The sequence below is a fragment of the Sardina pilchardus genome, chromosome 7 (assembly GCF_963854185.1).
Source record: "Sardina pilchardus chromosome 7, fSarPil1.1, whole genome shotgun sequence".
NCBI classification, from domain to species: Eukaryota; Metazoa; Chordata; class Actinopteri; order Clupeiformes; family Clupeidae; genus Sardina; species Sardina pilchardus.
The window spans coordinates 3423204-3437278 of NC_085000.1; the positions used below are offsets into that span (position 1 = coordinate 3423204).

The following is a 14075-nucleotide window of genomic DNA, read 5'->3' on the forward strand; positions in this document are numbered from 1 at the left end:
GAGAGGAGGGCGAGTAAATGAAATCTAGGGGTAGCCTGATTGATAGAGTAAATAGCCTATGATGACATTAAGCCTGTCTGAGTAGTCTGCACACACACACACACACACACACAGGTTTCTCTCTCTTCAAGCTGATGCCCACTACAGTCAGCCACGGCGGCTAATTCCATCCAAACGTAATTATCTCCCCTGCACAAGGCAGCCTGCTTCACCGAGCATCTTTCTCTCTTTCTCTCTCTCTCTCTCTCTCTCTCTCTGAATAAAGTCTTCTCTCGCTCCAAAAAGTTGCCTTTCTCTGACAGCTTTCATGCCCCCACCGCTTGTTAAGAGCCCTGTGCATTCTCTGGTTGGGAGATTCTCATTTAGAGAAAGAGAGAGAGAGAGAGAGAGAGAGAGAAAGAGGGAGAGAGGGAGAGATAGAGGAGTTTTGGGCTGGCTACAGCAGCAGGTAGTGTATAGCTGTGCTGTGTTCGCACCCTTCTCCTTGTGGCCATTTCAAATGTCAGTGACATTCGCTGTCCGCTGTCACAGGCTGGTGAAGCTGGTGAGGCCAATGCAATCTGACGTGCTAAGACAGCCTTAACCGAGCATAGGGACATGCCGCGATGGGACACAATACACACCGTTCACGCACACACGCACACACACACACACACACACACACACACACACACACACACACACACACACACACACACACACACACACACACATCACACTCTCACCCTCTAACTCTCTCTCTCTCAACCTCTCTATCAATCTACTTCACTCTTCCTTAACCTCTTACCCTTTCTCCCCCTTCCTCTCTCCTTCTCTCACTCTCTCTTCCTCTCTTTCTCTTAACCCTCTTCCTCTCTTTCTCTCACCCCTCTTCTTCTCTCTTTCTCTCTCTGTCAACCTCTAGATCCATTTCTCTTTTGCTCTCTCTCTCAATCTACCTACCTCTGTGTCTGTCTGCCTCTCTCTCCCTCTCCCTCTCCCTCTCTCTCACTCTCTTTCTCTACGTCCCTCTCTACCTGTCTCTATCCCTCTCTCTCTCTCTCTCCTGCTGTCTCCATGTGAGAGTGAGTGAGTGTGTGAGTGAGTGAGAGTGAGCGGTGAGCAGAAGTCAGAAGATAAGTATGTGATGAATGACATGGCAGGCTTACCCTCCGTACGCTCCAAAAGTGAAGCTCCTCTTCCTCTGCGGCATGCCTGCTAATGGGGGCAGCGAGAGTCAACTCTGCTGAGACTCAGCGCGGGAGAGAAACGACAGAGAGAGAGAGAGAGAACGAGGGAACGGGCGAGAGAACGAGAGAGACCGAGAGAGAGAGAGAGAGAGAGAGCGAGGGAGCAGGCGACCCAGCGAGGGGACGAATGAAACGAGCGACTCACTGAGTGCAGCCTCTGGCACTGGCTCACTGGGCAGGCAGGCAGAGGGTGTGTGAGTGTGTGTGAGTGTGTGTGTGGGGGAGACGCCACAGAGGGTGTGTGTGAGTGTGTGTCCCTTCCCTTCCCTCCTCCCCCTCTGGCTCTTTTCCCTCCCTCCCTCCCTCTCTCTCTTCCCCTGTCTCACGCCTCCTTGACAAATAAGGGGGTGGGAGTGTGTGTGTTTGTGTGTGTGTGTGTGTGTGTCAAGGCAGGGAAGGAAAACTGACCACTTGTAGTCACCTGGGTAACAAGAAGGTACCCTCTTCATATGCTTCCTGTGATTCTGTAAACAACCCCCCAACTCCCCCCCCCCCCCCCAACCCCAAAACACACACACACACACACACACACACACACACACACACACACACACACACACACACATCCTAAAAACACCCACAGACAGACTGCATCTGTGTGTCCTTATGAGGGGAGAGGGTGAAATAGAATCATTAGTGGCCGATGAGAAATCCAATCTCACTCTGAAGGGGTGCAACAAGACGCGGCAAGGGGCCTCTGAACAGGGCTCAGGTTATTGATGCTGAAAACACATTTGTGTTTAGAAGGCACTGAACTGGAGGCAATGCACACTACTACAGCCAAAGGGAGGAAACACACACACACACACACACACACATACACATACGGACACACGCACACACACACACACATACACGTATGGACGCACACACACACACACGCACACACACACACACACACACACACACACACACGCACACACACAGAGTGAAAGGGAATATTTGCAGAAGTCCTGTACAAAAGGCTTCACTTCCTCTTAAGAAAAAGAAAACTGTGTAAGGGTAAGATGATAACAAAACAGCAGCAGACAGCAATTCTGCAAAAGAAAAGTAAAAGAGCCTGGAGACAGTGCTGACCGCAGTGCAACAGACACCAGAGACTTCTCACTGTCTCCACTGAACACAGGGGGAAGCACTACACACGTCTGTTCTGTTGCAGTAAGTCAGCTGGTAAATCTAGAAGGGGGAAGTAGTACTTTTGCCACATTGCTCCCCCCCCCCCCCACCTCCTCCTCCGCCCCTCGCTTCCCTCTTCCTGTCAATGAGCTGAAGAAACATGAGTTATCTTGGCCCCCTCCCTCTCTAGGGAGATGGGCAGGAGGCTGCACCAATCAAATCAGGGACATGATCTCACGGGGGCTGGACTGGCAGAGATCCTTGTCCTCTGGCCGTTCCCATTTACTGGCCCATCTCTGGCCAAGTCACTCAGGCTGTCAAGGAGGGGGGGGGGGCTCTGTGATTGGCCACCATCCAGACAAAGCCTTTGAATCAAATCAAAGCGACAAGTAGACTTCCTTCCCCTCCTCTCTCTCTCATCTCTCTCTCTCACATCTTCCTCTCTCTCTCTCTCTCTCTCTCTCATATCTTTCCTCTCTCTCTCTCGCTCAACTCTTTCCTCTCTCTCTCTCTCTTTCCTCTCTTCTTTGTGTGCTATCAGTGAGAGATATCAGCCAGGCGACCAGGCGACCAGCCGGATAATGAGTCTCAGATAACTCCCAGATTCCACATTCTGTTATCGCTGTTCCATCTGCTCCTCATCTCCACGGCGGTGCCAAGGTCAGGGTGAAAGGGAACGCACCGGTGTCGGGGCAAACACATTCACACAATAGAATTGCGATAAAGTCGTGCGATACAGAGGACGGCTATCAGACTGTGTGTCGTCGTCGTGCCTAACGCACCGCTGAAAGAGCTTAGCGCTCGACGACGACTAAGGGCAGTCCCGTAGCCCGGGGCAACAGATTTGCTGTGCTGTTTTGGCATTGTGTGGCCAAGTGTGTGTGTGGGGCGTGATAATAATAATAAAAAAAAACGTGCGTCTGCAGGACACAGGATCTTTCATATGCTAAAAGGGCCCCTCGTTTCTTCTTTATGCATCTGGTGATGTATTGGCAATCAGAGGCGCGTGTGGAGAGGCAAGCCTCGCTCAGCACAGTGTCCCGTTTCACCGGCAGGAAATTTCCTCTTCAGGAATAAATTACCACTGGGCCCCACCACAGAGAGACAGCGAGAGAGAGAGAGAGAGACACAGAGAGAGAGACAGAGAGAGCAAAAGAGAGAGAAAGAGCGACAGGGTGAGAAAGAGAGAGAGAACGAGAGAGAGAGAGAGACTGATTAAATGTGCAGTTTTGTTTGCGGAGCTTTTGCCAAAGCTCCAGCCACTGCGATTCATCATGGCGTGGTGTTATAACCCAATACTCATTTGCGCTGTGTGAATGCTCATTGTTCAACCCTGACAGACGCGCACATATCAATCAATCAACGAGCAAACAAACTTCCCACTTGTCCGACTCACCGTCGGACACGCCGGACTTTACGCAGCTCCTCCGAGCAAATTCCAGCGAGTCCAGCAAGACAAACTAATGAGGGTGCCGATGTACGGACGCATTTTTTTCCAGAACATTCTATTCATTGCCCAAATGTCACGCTTGGTTAGGCTGCCCATTAGAAGGCCGAGAGGCACAACGCATTCCATGGCCAATCACAGATCCTTCCCTCGAGCGAAAAAAAAAAAAAAAAACTGCCCACACAAAGACACAGTTGTTTATGGGCTGTTTTTTCTACATTATGAAAAAAAAGTGTGCTGCTCAGCTCTGCCCTGTCTGCTAAGGCCCTTTGGCAAAACAGGCTTAATTATACAAAAATATTTGTGCTCTACCATGATCAACACATGGCCTGTGACTGCAGTGTGTGTATGTAAAGGGCCTGATTGAACCGAAAGGTTTTCACTGAGTTATATTTAGATAAGATAAGGTGGCGGAGGTAGGTGGGTGGCTGAAATGAGTGGTAGGGGAGTGGGGTGAGAGTGTGTGTGTGTGTGGAGGGTGCAAATATTTGATGGAGTATGGGTGTGTATCCGAGTGTGTGCTTGTTGCTGTATGTGTATGTGCGTGTACAGTATGTGCATGTGTGTGTGTGTGTGTGTGTGTGTGTGTGTTAGTGTGTATGTGTGCGTGTGTGTGTGTGTGTGTGTGTGTGTGTGCTTGTGGGGAAATGTGAGGTACATATGGTCAGGGAGATGTGTCTGACCGGTCATTTCGATTTCATCCCCCGTGTGCAAAGCCAGGAGGAGCACAGTGGCAGCGGCACACACACACACACACCCAGACACCCAGACAGCCGGCGAGAACGACTACAAGCCCAATCCCCTCAGTCAAACTGAGCCTCACACACTGCACCCCCCCCCCACTCACACATACACACATGCACACACACACACACACTCACAGCCCCCCCCCACACACACACAGGCACACACCCGACGCCTCTGAAGCAAGCCACCCATGCGGCTTCAAAGGAGGCTGCCAGTACTGAAGGCTCAAAAGAGTGTTAGCACCCAAGTGATGTTGACTTTTCAACTGGAGGTGAAGGGGTAAGGCTACTGAGGATGTGTGTGTGTGTGTGTGTGTGAGAGAGCTTGGGTGTGTGTTAGTGGAATGGGAAAAAAGTATCCTGTTCAGTAGAGCAATATTTTGTGCAGGGAAATATATATACTCAGTAGAGCAAAGTATCCCAATATTTAATTATTTAATTGAATTATCTGTTTAACTTTCTTTTGGGTTTACTCAGGGTTTATTCTGATAACATTAAATGAGCTTATTACGCCCACACGGTGGCACTTGCTGGGGTGCTTTGTTGTTGTGCACTCAACGGCAGTTTACAGTAAAATGAAAATGGCTTCACAATCACAACCTGTTATACACAACGTTCTGTCTTCTTTCACATCGAAAGTGTGTGTATGTTTTGGTATTCAACAAAAAGGACCTTGACATGCATCAAATGTAGAGGACCAAGTTCACTCAAAACGTCTTATTTTCCTTTCTCCTGTCTTTCTTTCCTTTTTGCAACGCTTTTGAAAAATATGGGAGACATGAATTGCAATATATCACAGAATCAAATTACAATCCTTGTATTGCAATATGTTAAGAATCGCAAGTGTCACATTTTTGCCATTTATGTGTGTTTGTGTTTGTACGATTGTGCTTTTGAGTGTATGTGTGTTTGCTTGTGTGTGTGTGTGTGTGTGTGTGTGTGTGTGTGTGTGTGTGTCTCCATTCCATTCCTGTCCATTTCCCCATACCTCAGTCCCATGGGAAGGAGGCTACAGCACCTCAGACACACACAGTGTCTTTTCATGGGACCCTGTTAGAGAAGGTGACCATTACTCATTACAGCAGCAAGAGAGAGCCAGAGAGAGACAGAGAGAGAGAGCGAGAGAGAGAGAGAGAGAGGGAGAGAGACAGAGAGACAGAGAGGGAGAGAGAGAGAGAGAGAGAAAGAGAGAGAGAAAGAGAGAGAGAGCTAGTCTAGAACAGGCCCTGTGTTCAGGGAGGCAGGACGAGGGCCGCTCGCTCTCCCACACACACAAACACGCACACTGACTCAGAGTCACGAACCATACACCAGAGAGAGAACGGGGGAGAGAGAGAAGGAGGGAGGGAGAGGAGAGAAAGAGAGAAGACAGGAAAGGGAGAGGAAAAAGAGAGAGGGAGGTAGAGAGAGACAGTGAGGCATAGTCACTTATTTGCAAGCACTCACCCAGAGATGTACTCCCACCAACCAACGCACTGCATCAACGTCACACAGTAGGCCATAAAGGAGTTATATTCATGTGTACACGCACCGATGATAACACACTAACACACACACACACACACACACACACACACACACACACACACACACACACACACACACAAACATGACCACACTCACATACATCAACAGTGACGGCAGGATACAGCTATGCATACTATTAACAATGTCATGCACATGTAGGCTCGTATGAAAAGACACACAGAAAAGACAATAAACACGTTACTGTATCTGAACTAACCGGTGGCCATGTTTTTAACAATAAAACAAAAGAGTAAACACACTTTCGCACTCTCCTTTAATTCATATGAAAACATGTCAGAAGACGGACGCCTTTCGGCATAGATGCTGAAGACGACATAGGCCGAAATGCATTCGTCTTGTGACATGTCTTCATATTGATTAAATGAGTTATACTGTACGTAGCTTGAGAGTGAGTTCACTTATTTGTTTTGTTTCCTTAATTACGCACCCAAAACCCTTTTATGCGGAGTTGAATGCACCTACAGTATTTCTGGCATATTTTATACAGCACAATGTGCTCAGCTCCTGTTCCTGCATCAGGCATGTGGAAAACCAATCTCCAAATTAGCCACCCAGCCAGTCTGGAATTGACTTCCATCAAAGGTTCAATGTAAATGCACTTTCCCCAGTCTACAGGAGAGGTGCCAAATGAATGACTTCATCAGTGAGCACGCAATCAAGATCAAGTTTTTATTTATTTTTTTTTTTCTGTACTCAATGTGCCTTGTTGAATTCCTTCGGATCAATGGCCACTACTGGCCTGGCAGTTTATGGGCAGCCGTGAGAGGAAGTGGCCTCCTCGGACATCGATCGGCCGCCGTGCCAGCGCTGGCCAGATCTATTCTGCTCTAATGGATCCTCAGTAGTGCTACACCCCACTACACACACACGCGCACACACACACACACACACACACACACACACACACACACACACACCCACATACACAACATACACTCACAAACAGAAATACATACACACACACAACACAACACACAAGCAAATCGTCCCCACACACAAACGCACACACACATACACACACACCATCCTCCATCTACCCCTGGTCAGTAATGGTCAGGTCCTTTGAGCACGCGAGGCTGCCTGCACACTGTCTCCACACAATCAATACACATCCTGCCACCATGAAGACAAGAGTGGATACCGACTACTGAGACACTATGTATATGTGTGTGTGTGTGCGTTTGGGTGTCTGTGTGTGCAAACACTCGCTAACACGCAAACCCCAAACACACACACACACAGGCACACAGGCCCATAGGAGCAACATATTGGCTGTGATGTTGGCCTATTTCTTGTGCTTTTTGTCTGGCTCTCTCTTCACAAATAATAAGGTGAGAGACATAGTGCTTTTTGGTGTGGGCAACAGATCAGTTTGTGTGTGTGTGTGTGTGTGTGTGTGTGTGTGTTCTTTTCATGATGTCCACAGTGTGTGACAGAGTCGTCCCAGCTCGCTCCACAGAGGCCTGGGCGGCGGAACAGCACCAAAGGCTATCTGAGGCAACAGTGACCCCTGCTGCGCGTCGCCAACGCTTGTTCAGAGAGGTCTCTTCAGCCGCGCTGCCCAGCCGTCACAACACTCCAGCCCGCCCACCCATCACCCTTCCCCTCACTGCAGTCCAAGATCCTCACATCTAAGAAGAACTTGCGTAGAATTTGGAGTGTGTGTGTGTGTGTGTGTGTTTGTGTGTGTGTGTGTGTGTGTGTGTGTGTGTGTGTGTGTGTGTGTGTGTGTGTGTGTGTGTGTGTGTGTGTGTGTGTGTGTGTGTGTGTGTGTGTGTGTGTGTGTGTGTGAGAGAGAGAGGATGGGGAGGCACTTGAGGGCTCAGGACTGTTTTTGAGGAGGAGGTATTTTTATCCCAGAGAGGCGCGTCTTTCTCCTCCTCCTCGGGCTTGATTAAGTCAGCTCCCATTTTTACTCGGGCCCGCGAGTCTGAGGATGACTGGATTACCTCACATACACTCGCCCTCACTTTCCCTTTCTCTCCCTCTCCCTTTCTCTCTCTCTCTCCCCTTTTCTCTCTCTCTCTCTCCCCCTTTGTCTCGAGTGGCGGCTGCGACACCTCCTGCTCTCACACTACTGTCCTCTCCTCTCTTCTCCTCTCCCCTACTCTCTTCTCCTCTTCTCTCAGAGGAGGAACAGAGATCAGAGGAACAGAGAGGAGAGGAGTAGAGGAGAGGAGGAGCAGAGATCAGAGGAGCAGAGAGGAGAGGAGTAGAGGAGAGGAGGAGCAGAGATCAGAGGAGCAGAGAGGAGAGGAGTAGAGGAGAGGAGGAGCAGAGATCAGAGGAGCAGAGAGGAGAGGAGTAGAGGAGAGGAGGAGCAGAGATCAGAGGAGCAGAGAGGAGGAGAGGAGAGGAGGAGCAGAGATCAGAGGAGCAGAGAGGAAGACGCCAGTGAGATGGTGTTGGTGGCTCAGACAGTATGGGCTCCATAATAACACTGCTGGAATCTCTCTCTTTCTCTCTTCCTCTCTCTCTCTCTCGCACTGTCTGTGTCTCTCTCTCACCCCCTCTCTCCCTGTGTCTCCATCTTCTCATTCTCCTCGTCTCTGTGTCTGTATTCTCACTTCTGACATTTTGTCTGTCCCTCTCTCTTGCTCTCTCTTCCCGTTTCTCTTCTCTCCCCAGCAAACACACACACACACACACACACACACACACGTACACACAAACACACACACACACACACACACATACACACACTCTCTATGAAGCAGCCCAGCAGCACCGGTCTCATTCCGGGACCTATCACCTTCATACTGGGACACCCCTGGGGTGATCAAGATGCTTTTTCAGAGTGTGTGTCGGAGAAAGTGTGCGTGAGTGTCAGAGAGTGTGTGTGTGTATCGGGGTGTGTGTGTGTGTGTGTGTGTGTGTGTGTGTGTGTGTCTCTGAGGCACTGCCACTTGCTCACAGCCTACATGCACTTTACACATCAGGGGCTCGGCCGGCGCGCCACACACAGCCTGATGGACTCCACGCGTCCACACGCGTCCACCGTCTCCAGAGGGTCCAGAGGAAATGTCATGGCACACTTATTTATAGACGCTGACAGACGGCCACATGTCCAAACAACTAAGGCCTCGGTGGGTCCTTAAGGTCAGACTAGGGATGAGTGGGCTATTAGTTGAGGACAGATGTGTGTGTGGTGTGTGTGTGTGTGTGTGTGTGTGTGTGTGTGTGTGTGTGTGTGTTAGTGTGTGTGTGTATGTCTGTGCTTGCACGCACATGGGCGTGAGTGCATGTGTGTGTACTGTATGTGTGTGCGCGCGCACCTGCCTGCGTGTGTGCGTGTGTGCCTGTGTGCGTCTATGCCTACATGTGTGTTTGTGTGCGTGCCTGCATGTGTGTGTGTGTGTAGTGGGTTGATGGGGATGGTGGTTGGGGAGGGTGGGTTCTGCAAGATGCTGCGAGTATGAATAAAATGCCTCACAGGAGATTTGTCGGGGAGATAATATTCACACCTGTGCTTTTATTATGCGCCGGCTTTAGGAGGGAAAAGGGATGAAGGGAAGAGGGAGGGAGAGAGGGAGAGAGAGAAAGAGGGGAGAGACAGACAGACAGAGAGAGGGAGAGAGAGAGAGAGAGAGAGAAAGAGAGAGAGACAGACAGGGAGAGAGAGCTACAACTTTTCTTTTTTTAAAGTGCTGATTGCGTTATTGTGTTCACCGGTGTTATTCTCTACAGCAGTCCACGGCTGTGTTCGTTGTCACTGCAACACTTTACAACAACGTGATGTGGGTCATAAACCCCAACACCAATCACAGTTAAGTGACTGCATTTTGGAGAGTAAGAAATCATCAGAGAATAAATATGAGATTAAAGGTACAGTCAGTTGATTGTACACAATCTCAAGCCCACACATTGTCACATTCCACACAATCATCTCCTCATGGCCGCTAGCTGTCCATTCCATGAGTAGACTGTAAAAAACCTCGGCCTCTGGAGGCAGCCCAGGCTCGGAAAACTGGAAACAAACAAAGTGGGGGCAGACCAGTCCCCCCAAACAAAGATGAAACCCTAATGTTGAGTTTCTCTGAAGGGAGGGGTGATCTACCTCTCTGGCGTGTTTAGTTTGTTCCTTGATTAAAATCTAGTGTGCTGGGTGGCCCCAGCCGTGGTGCGACTGGCTGGCGCACCTGCACTGCATGCCGGCGACCCGGGTTCGATTCCTGCCCCATGGTCCTTTCCGGATCCCACCCCAGTGTTCTCCTGCTCACTTCCTGTCTCTCCCTACTGTCCTGTCTAATTAAAGGCATAAAAAAGACAAAAAGATATACTAAAAAAAAAAAATAATATAAAAATATATAGTGTGTTGTTTTGGGGAAAAGCACATGCTAGCACATGTAAATACAAACATTAAGTCTGAACAAACACAACTTCCTGTGCAACCACTGACTGCACCTTCAAAGGAGAGAAGAAGTGAGTGAAAACGAGCTTGGCCATCTTCAACTGTCATGTGTGAGCACCATCACCCTACAACATGACAAGAAATGATAACAGAATGATGAAATGATAAAAAAAAAACACACTCGCAGTGACAAGGCGACAGAGGAGCGAAGACCCTGTTGGGGAGATTTCTGCCGTCTACGGAGGAGACGAGCAGACCGTGAGTAGGAGGCCACTTTAGCTCTCGGCATGCTGGGAACATAAAAACCAATGCAATGCACCGTGGGTAACATGCACGGTGTGAAATAACACCACCTTAACCGCGATCTCGTCGTGCTCAACCATCTGATAGCAGGTGCAAAATAGAGTGGAGAGCTTGAGTAGAGCCGCAAAAGCATGCAATGCAGAACAGAAACCCAAAATGCATCTCTAAAATACACTCAGATCAGACTCAACGACATGTGCACTAGTGCTCAGTACTCAAGTCTCACGCTGACAATAATGAAGGAAGAGTTGAATACATCTACTGTACATCAGGCTCAATAAGCATAACTACAAAGCTAACACTCAGTTTTACTGACTAATAATGATAGAAAAGAATATTAATCATAGAACGGGTGAAACCATCTACATCAGGCTCAATAACCAGAACTACATACTGTAGCTAATACTCACTGTAACAACAACAACATCTATAACACGGGCGTGTACATTTACATCAAGCTCAATGACATAAGTACATAGATAATCCTCTGCCCCACTATAATGATAATGGCAGCTATGTCGAGCTGATGTCTACAGTATATCTCCATTCATATCAGTCTCAAGAACATAAGTACATAGATAACACCCAGGCCGTCACACAGTAATTATGATGACATGGTTGGGGCGGGTGTCTCCCGGGAGGAACCCAGCGGTGACACGCGCCACAGCGCTTGTTCTCCTGCAGCGCCACGGCAGGAGCGGACGCCCCATAATGAGCTACTGCTAAAGGTCATGCTCCCAGGGGACACCATGCTAATCAGACACACACACACACACACACACACACACACACACACACACACACACACACACACACACACACACAAAGAGAGAGAAAGAGAAAGAGAGAGAGAGAGAGACACACACACACACCCCATCTCCTCTTTCTGGGTCTAGCCTGACATCACATTGTGCAATTCTGACACAAGGTCTTCTCACTAATCTGTTTGTCCAGCTGCGGGCCTCACTCTTGAGGGGTCGACACGGCGTGACTAGGGAGCCAACAGTGGCTCGTCACACTCACACCACCCATATTTTCGGCTTTTGTCTATGGACTTTGAAGAATGCTCTGTTCCTATCTGAGGAAACGGATGTTCGAAACCGTGGCTTGCAAGGCCGATGCCATAGTGACCACTATTCAAACTATGCTGTCTCATTATATTGAGGTACTGTTGATAAAAAACATAGCAACATGTCTCACCAAACAGACTGGAAATAATGTATCTAATTAAAATTCTAATATGACAGCTAAACAAGGCATCTACAGTAATGCATTGCTAAAGACATTACTGAAATATCATGTTACTGTAATTACTTGTTGATGCTATATAGTTTAATGTCTCATGTTAATTACTTGTTGATGCTATAGTTTTCAATGAGAACATCTTTGCCAAACAATACACCTATTTTCTTTTGTAGGTGTTTTGTTTTTTAATTGTAAATGTAATTATTCCATAATAAAAATATAATTTCCCCCCTGATTATGTAATAAACATTCCATACATTCAAGGTAAAAATCCAGTTTGACTATTTTTTCTACACACCACCTGTATTTCACCTGCCTTCTTTGTCTCTATGATAGTTTTCTTTCTTAAAGCTAATGGGATAAAATGGGATTGTTACATAATTTCTCTCTTACTTCATCATGTAAAGATATTAATGTATTGCCCTAATATCGCCATAATATCTTACGAACTCTCCTGCAGATACAATTACACAATCCATCAGAAGCTAAATTTAGCCACTGAAAGTACAGCCCTCTCTTCTCCAAGCTAAGCTAATGAGACACTTGTCTTCAATTAGATTCACACCAAACCTTTATTCACAGAGAAAGTCAATCTACCGGGAATTGACCTAAATAGTAGGTCTTCAATGGCCACTGACATTATGAATAAGCTGTTGAAGGGCCTTACTACCGCCAACAATACTGTAATTAACTCTATTAAAAGAGTATATACTTAAATCACAAAACAACATGGACAACGGCTGTCAATAAAAAATACAATGGAACCACACATAAAACAAACATTTTTCACACATAAATTGACATTTTTCACAAGCTGAGAAGCAGAGGTGACAAGGTGTACTGTAGTTTGTTAGCCGTAGAACTGTGGACAGCTTCAGAGTAATGCTAGCCGATGTCATAATACAGAACTAGCCTGATCTGGCCTACAATGGATACAGTAAGAGCTGTCCAGTCTACATGAGCACAAACCATCTCTGTGGATGAATATAACAACACACTGTAGGCCTACCGTAAATGCACTCCCCTGAGTGCATCGCTTTCTGGGAAGAATACATACGTGAGACAACAACCATAGGTATCCTTTCAGAACATACTGTAATACTCTGTACAGCGAGACTATGCAAACTTGGGGAAAACATGCACTGCACATCTGCTTGGCTGCACTAATCTTCAGCATCGTGGTAACAACAAACAGTCCCCTGACGGTTATTCATCAAGGCTGGAGAGTGCTTCTCAGAAATGCTATTTCATCTCTTCAGCAGCAACGAGACTCTCCTTCTCTGAAGACGAGACACAGCGATCCTCTGAGGGGGGTCTGTGTGGAGCGGAGTCTCATAAATTGTTTTCTTATCCGATAGGCCCCGGCAGCGGCACCCTTGAGCCCAGTAGCTGCAGCATCTTAGCTGCATCTGCTGAAAAATCACGGCAGGGACCGGCTGGGATCAAGGTTTCCCCCACACCGCAGGCTGGAGGAAAGAGATGGGGAATCTCACGGGGAATTCAGGGTGGTGAATTGCTTCAATAATCCTCACCGGTGGAAACAAAGATGGAGGATCCTCAGCTGTTTGGACACCACTACAGCCTTGGGTTACACATCTTGGGCACCCTGTGCCCTTTAGTATGACCCTTTCAAAGTTTAATGTCTTATTGTGATGCACTCTTTAGAACGTCAATTATTTTTCGCAGGCGCTTTTTTATCCAAAACGGCACGGACACGGACAACATCGGGAATTGAACCTGGGTCACCATGAACATAATGATTTTATTCACTACACCAATACAGTAGAGCATTAGCACTAATGTAGCTTGTAGGGTATACAGCCCACAGTATATGGGGTGTTGTCAAGAGGATATTAGTATAGTAATACAATACTGCAGAAATGGTCCAGTGATAACAACTCATAGGTTTAAGGGGTTTGTGTAGCTGTAGGCAAGTCAATGTGCATGTTCCTCTGAGACAGACTGCTCTCTCCACCATCTCTCCTTCCCTCCCTCACTCTCTCCACCAGCCTCTCCGCCTCTTTCTCTCTCCCACCCTCTCTCTCTCCCCCCTCTCTGTCTCTACCACCTCTCCTATCAGCCCCTCTCTC

At 47.9% G+C, this 14075-nt stretch overlaps 1 protein-coding gene across 2 annotated transcripts in view; it reads right to left on the minus strand.

Annotated features, from left to right (window-relative positions):
- rap1gapa (RAP1 GTPase activating protein a) overlaps window positions 1-1395 on the minus strand; it is a 93488-nt gene extending 92093 nt beyond the window's left edge. For both annotated transcript variants that reach the window (XM_062540327.1, XM_062540326.1), the window contains exon 1: window positions 1149-1395. In XM_062540327.1, coding sequence (XP_062396311.1) covers window positions 1149-1192 — 44 coding nt within the window. In that variant the 5' untranslated portion in view covers window positions 1193-1395. The remainder of the gene's footprint in view (window positions 1-1148) is intronic.
- Between the last annotated feature and the right edge of the window lie 12680 nt (window positions 1396-14075).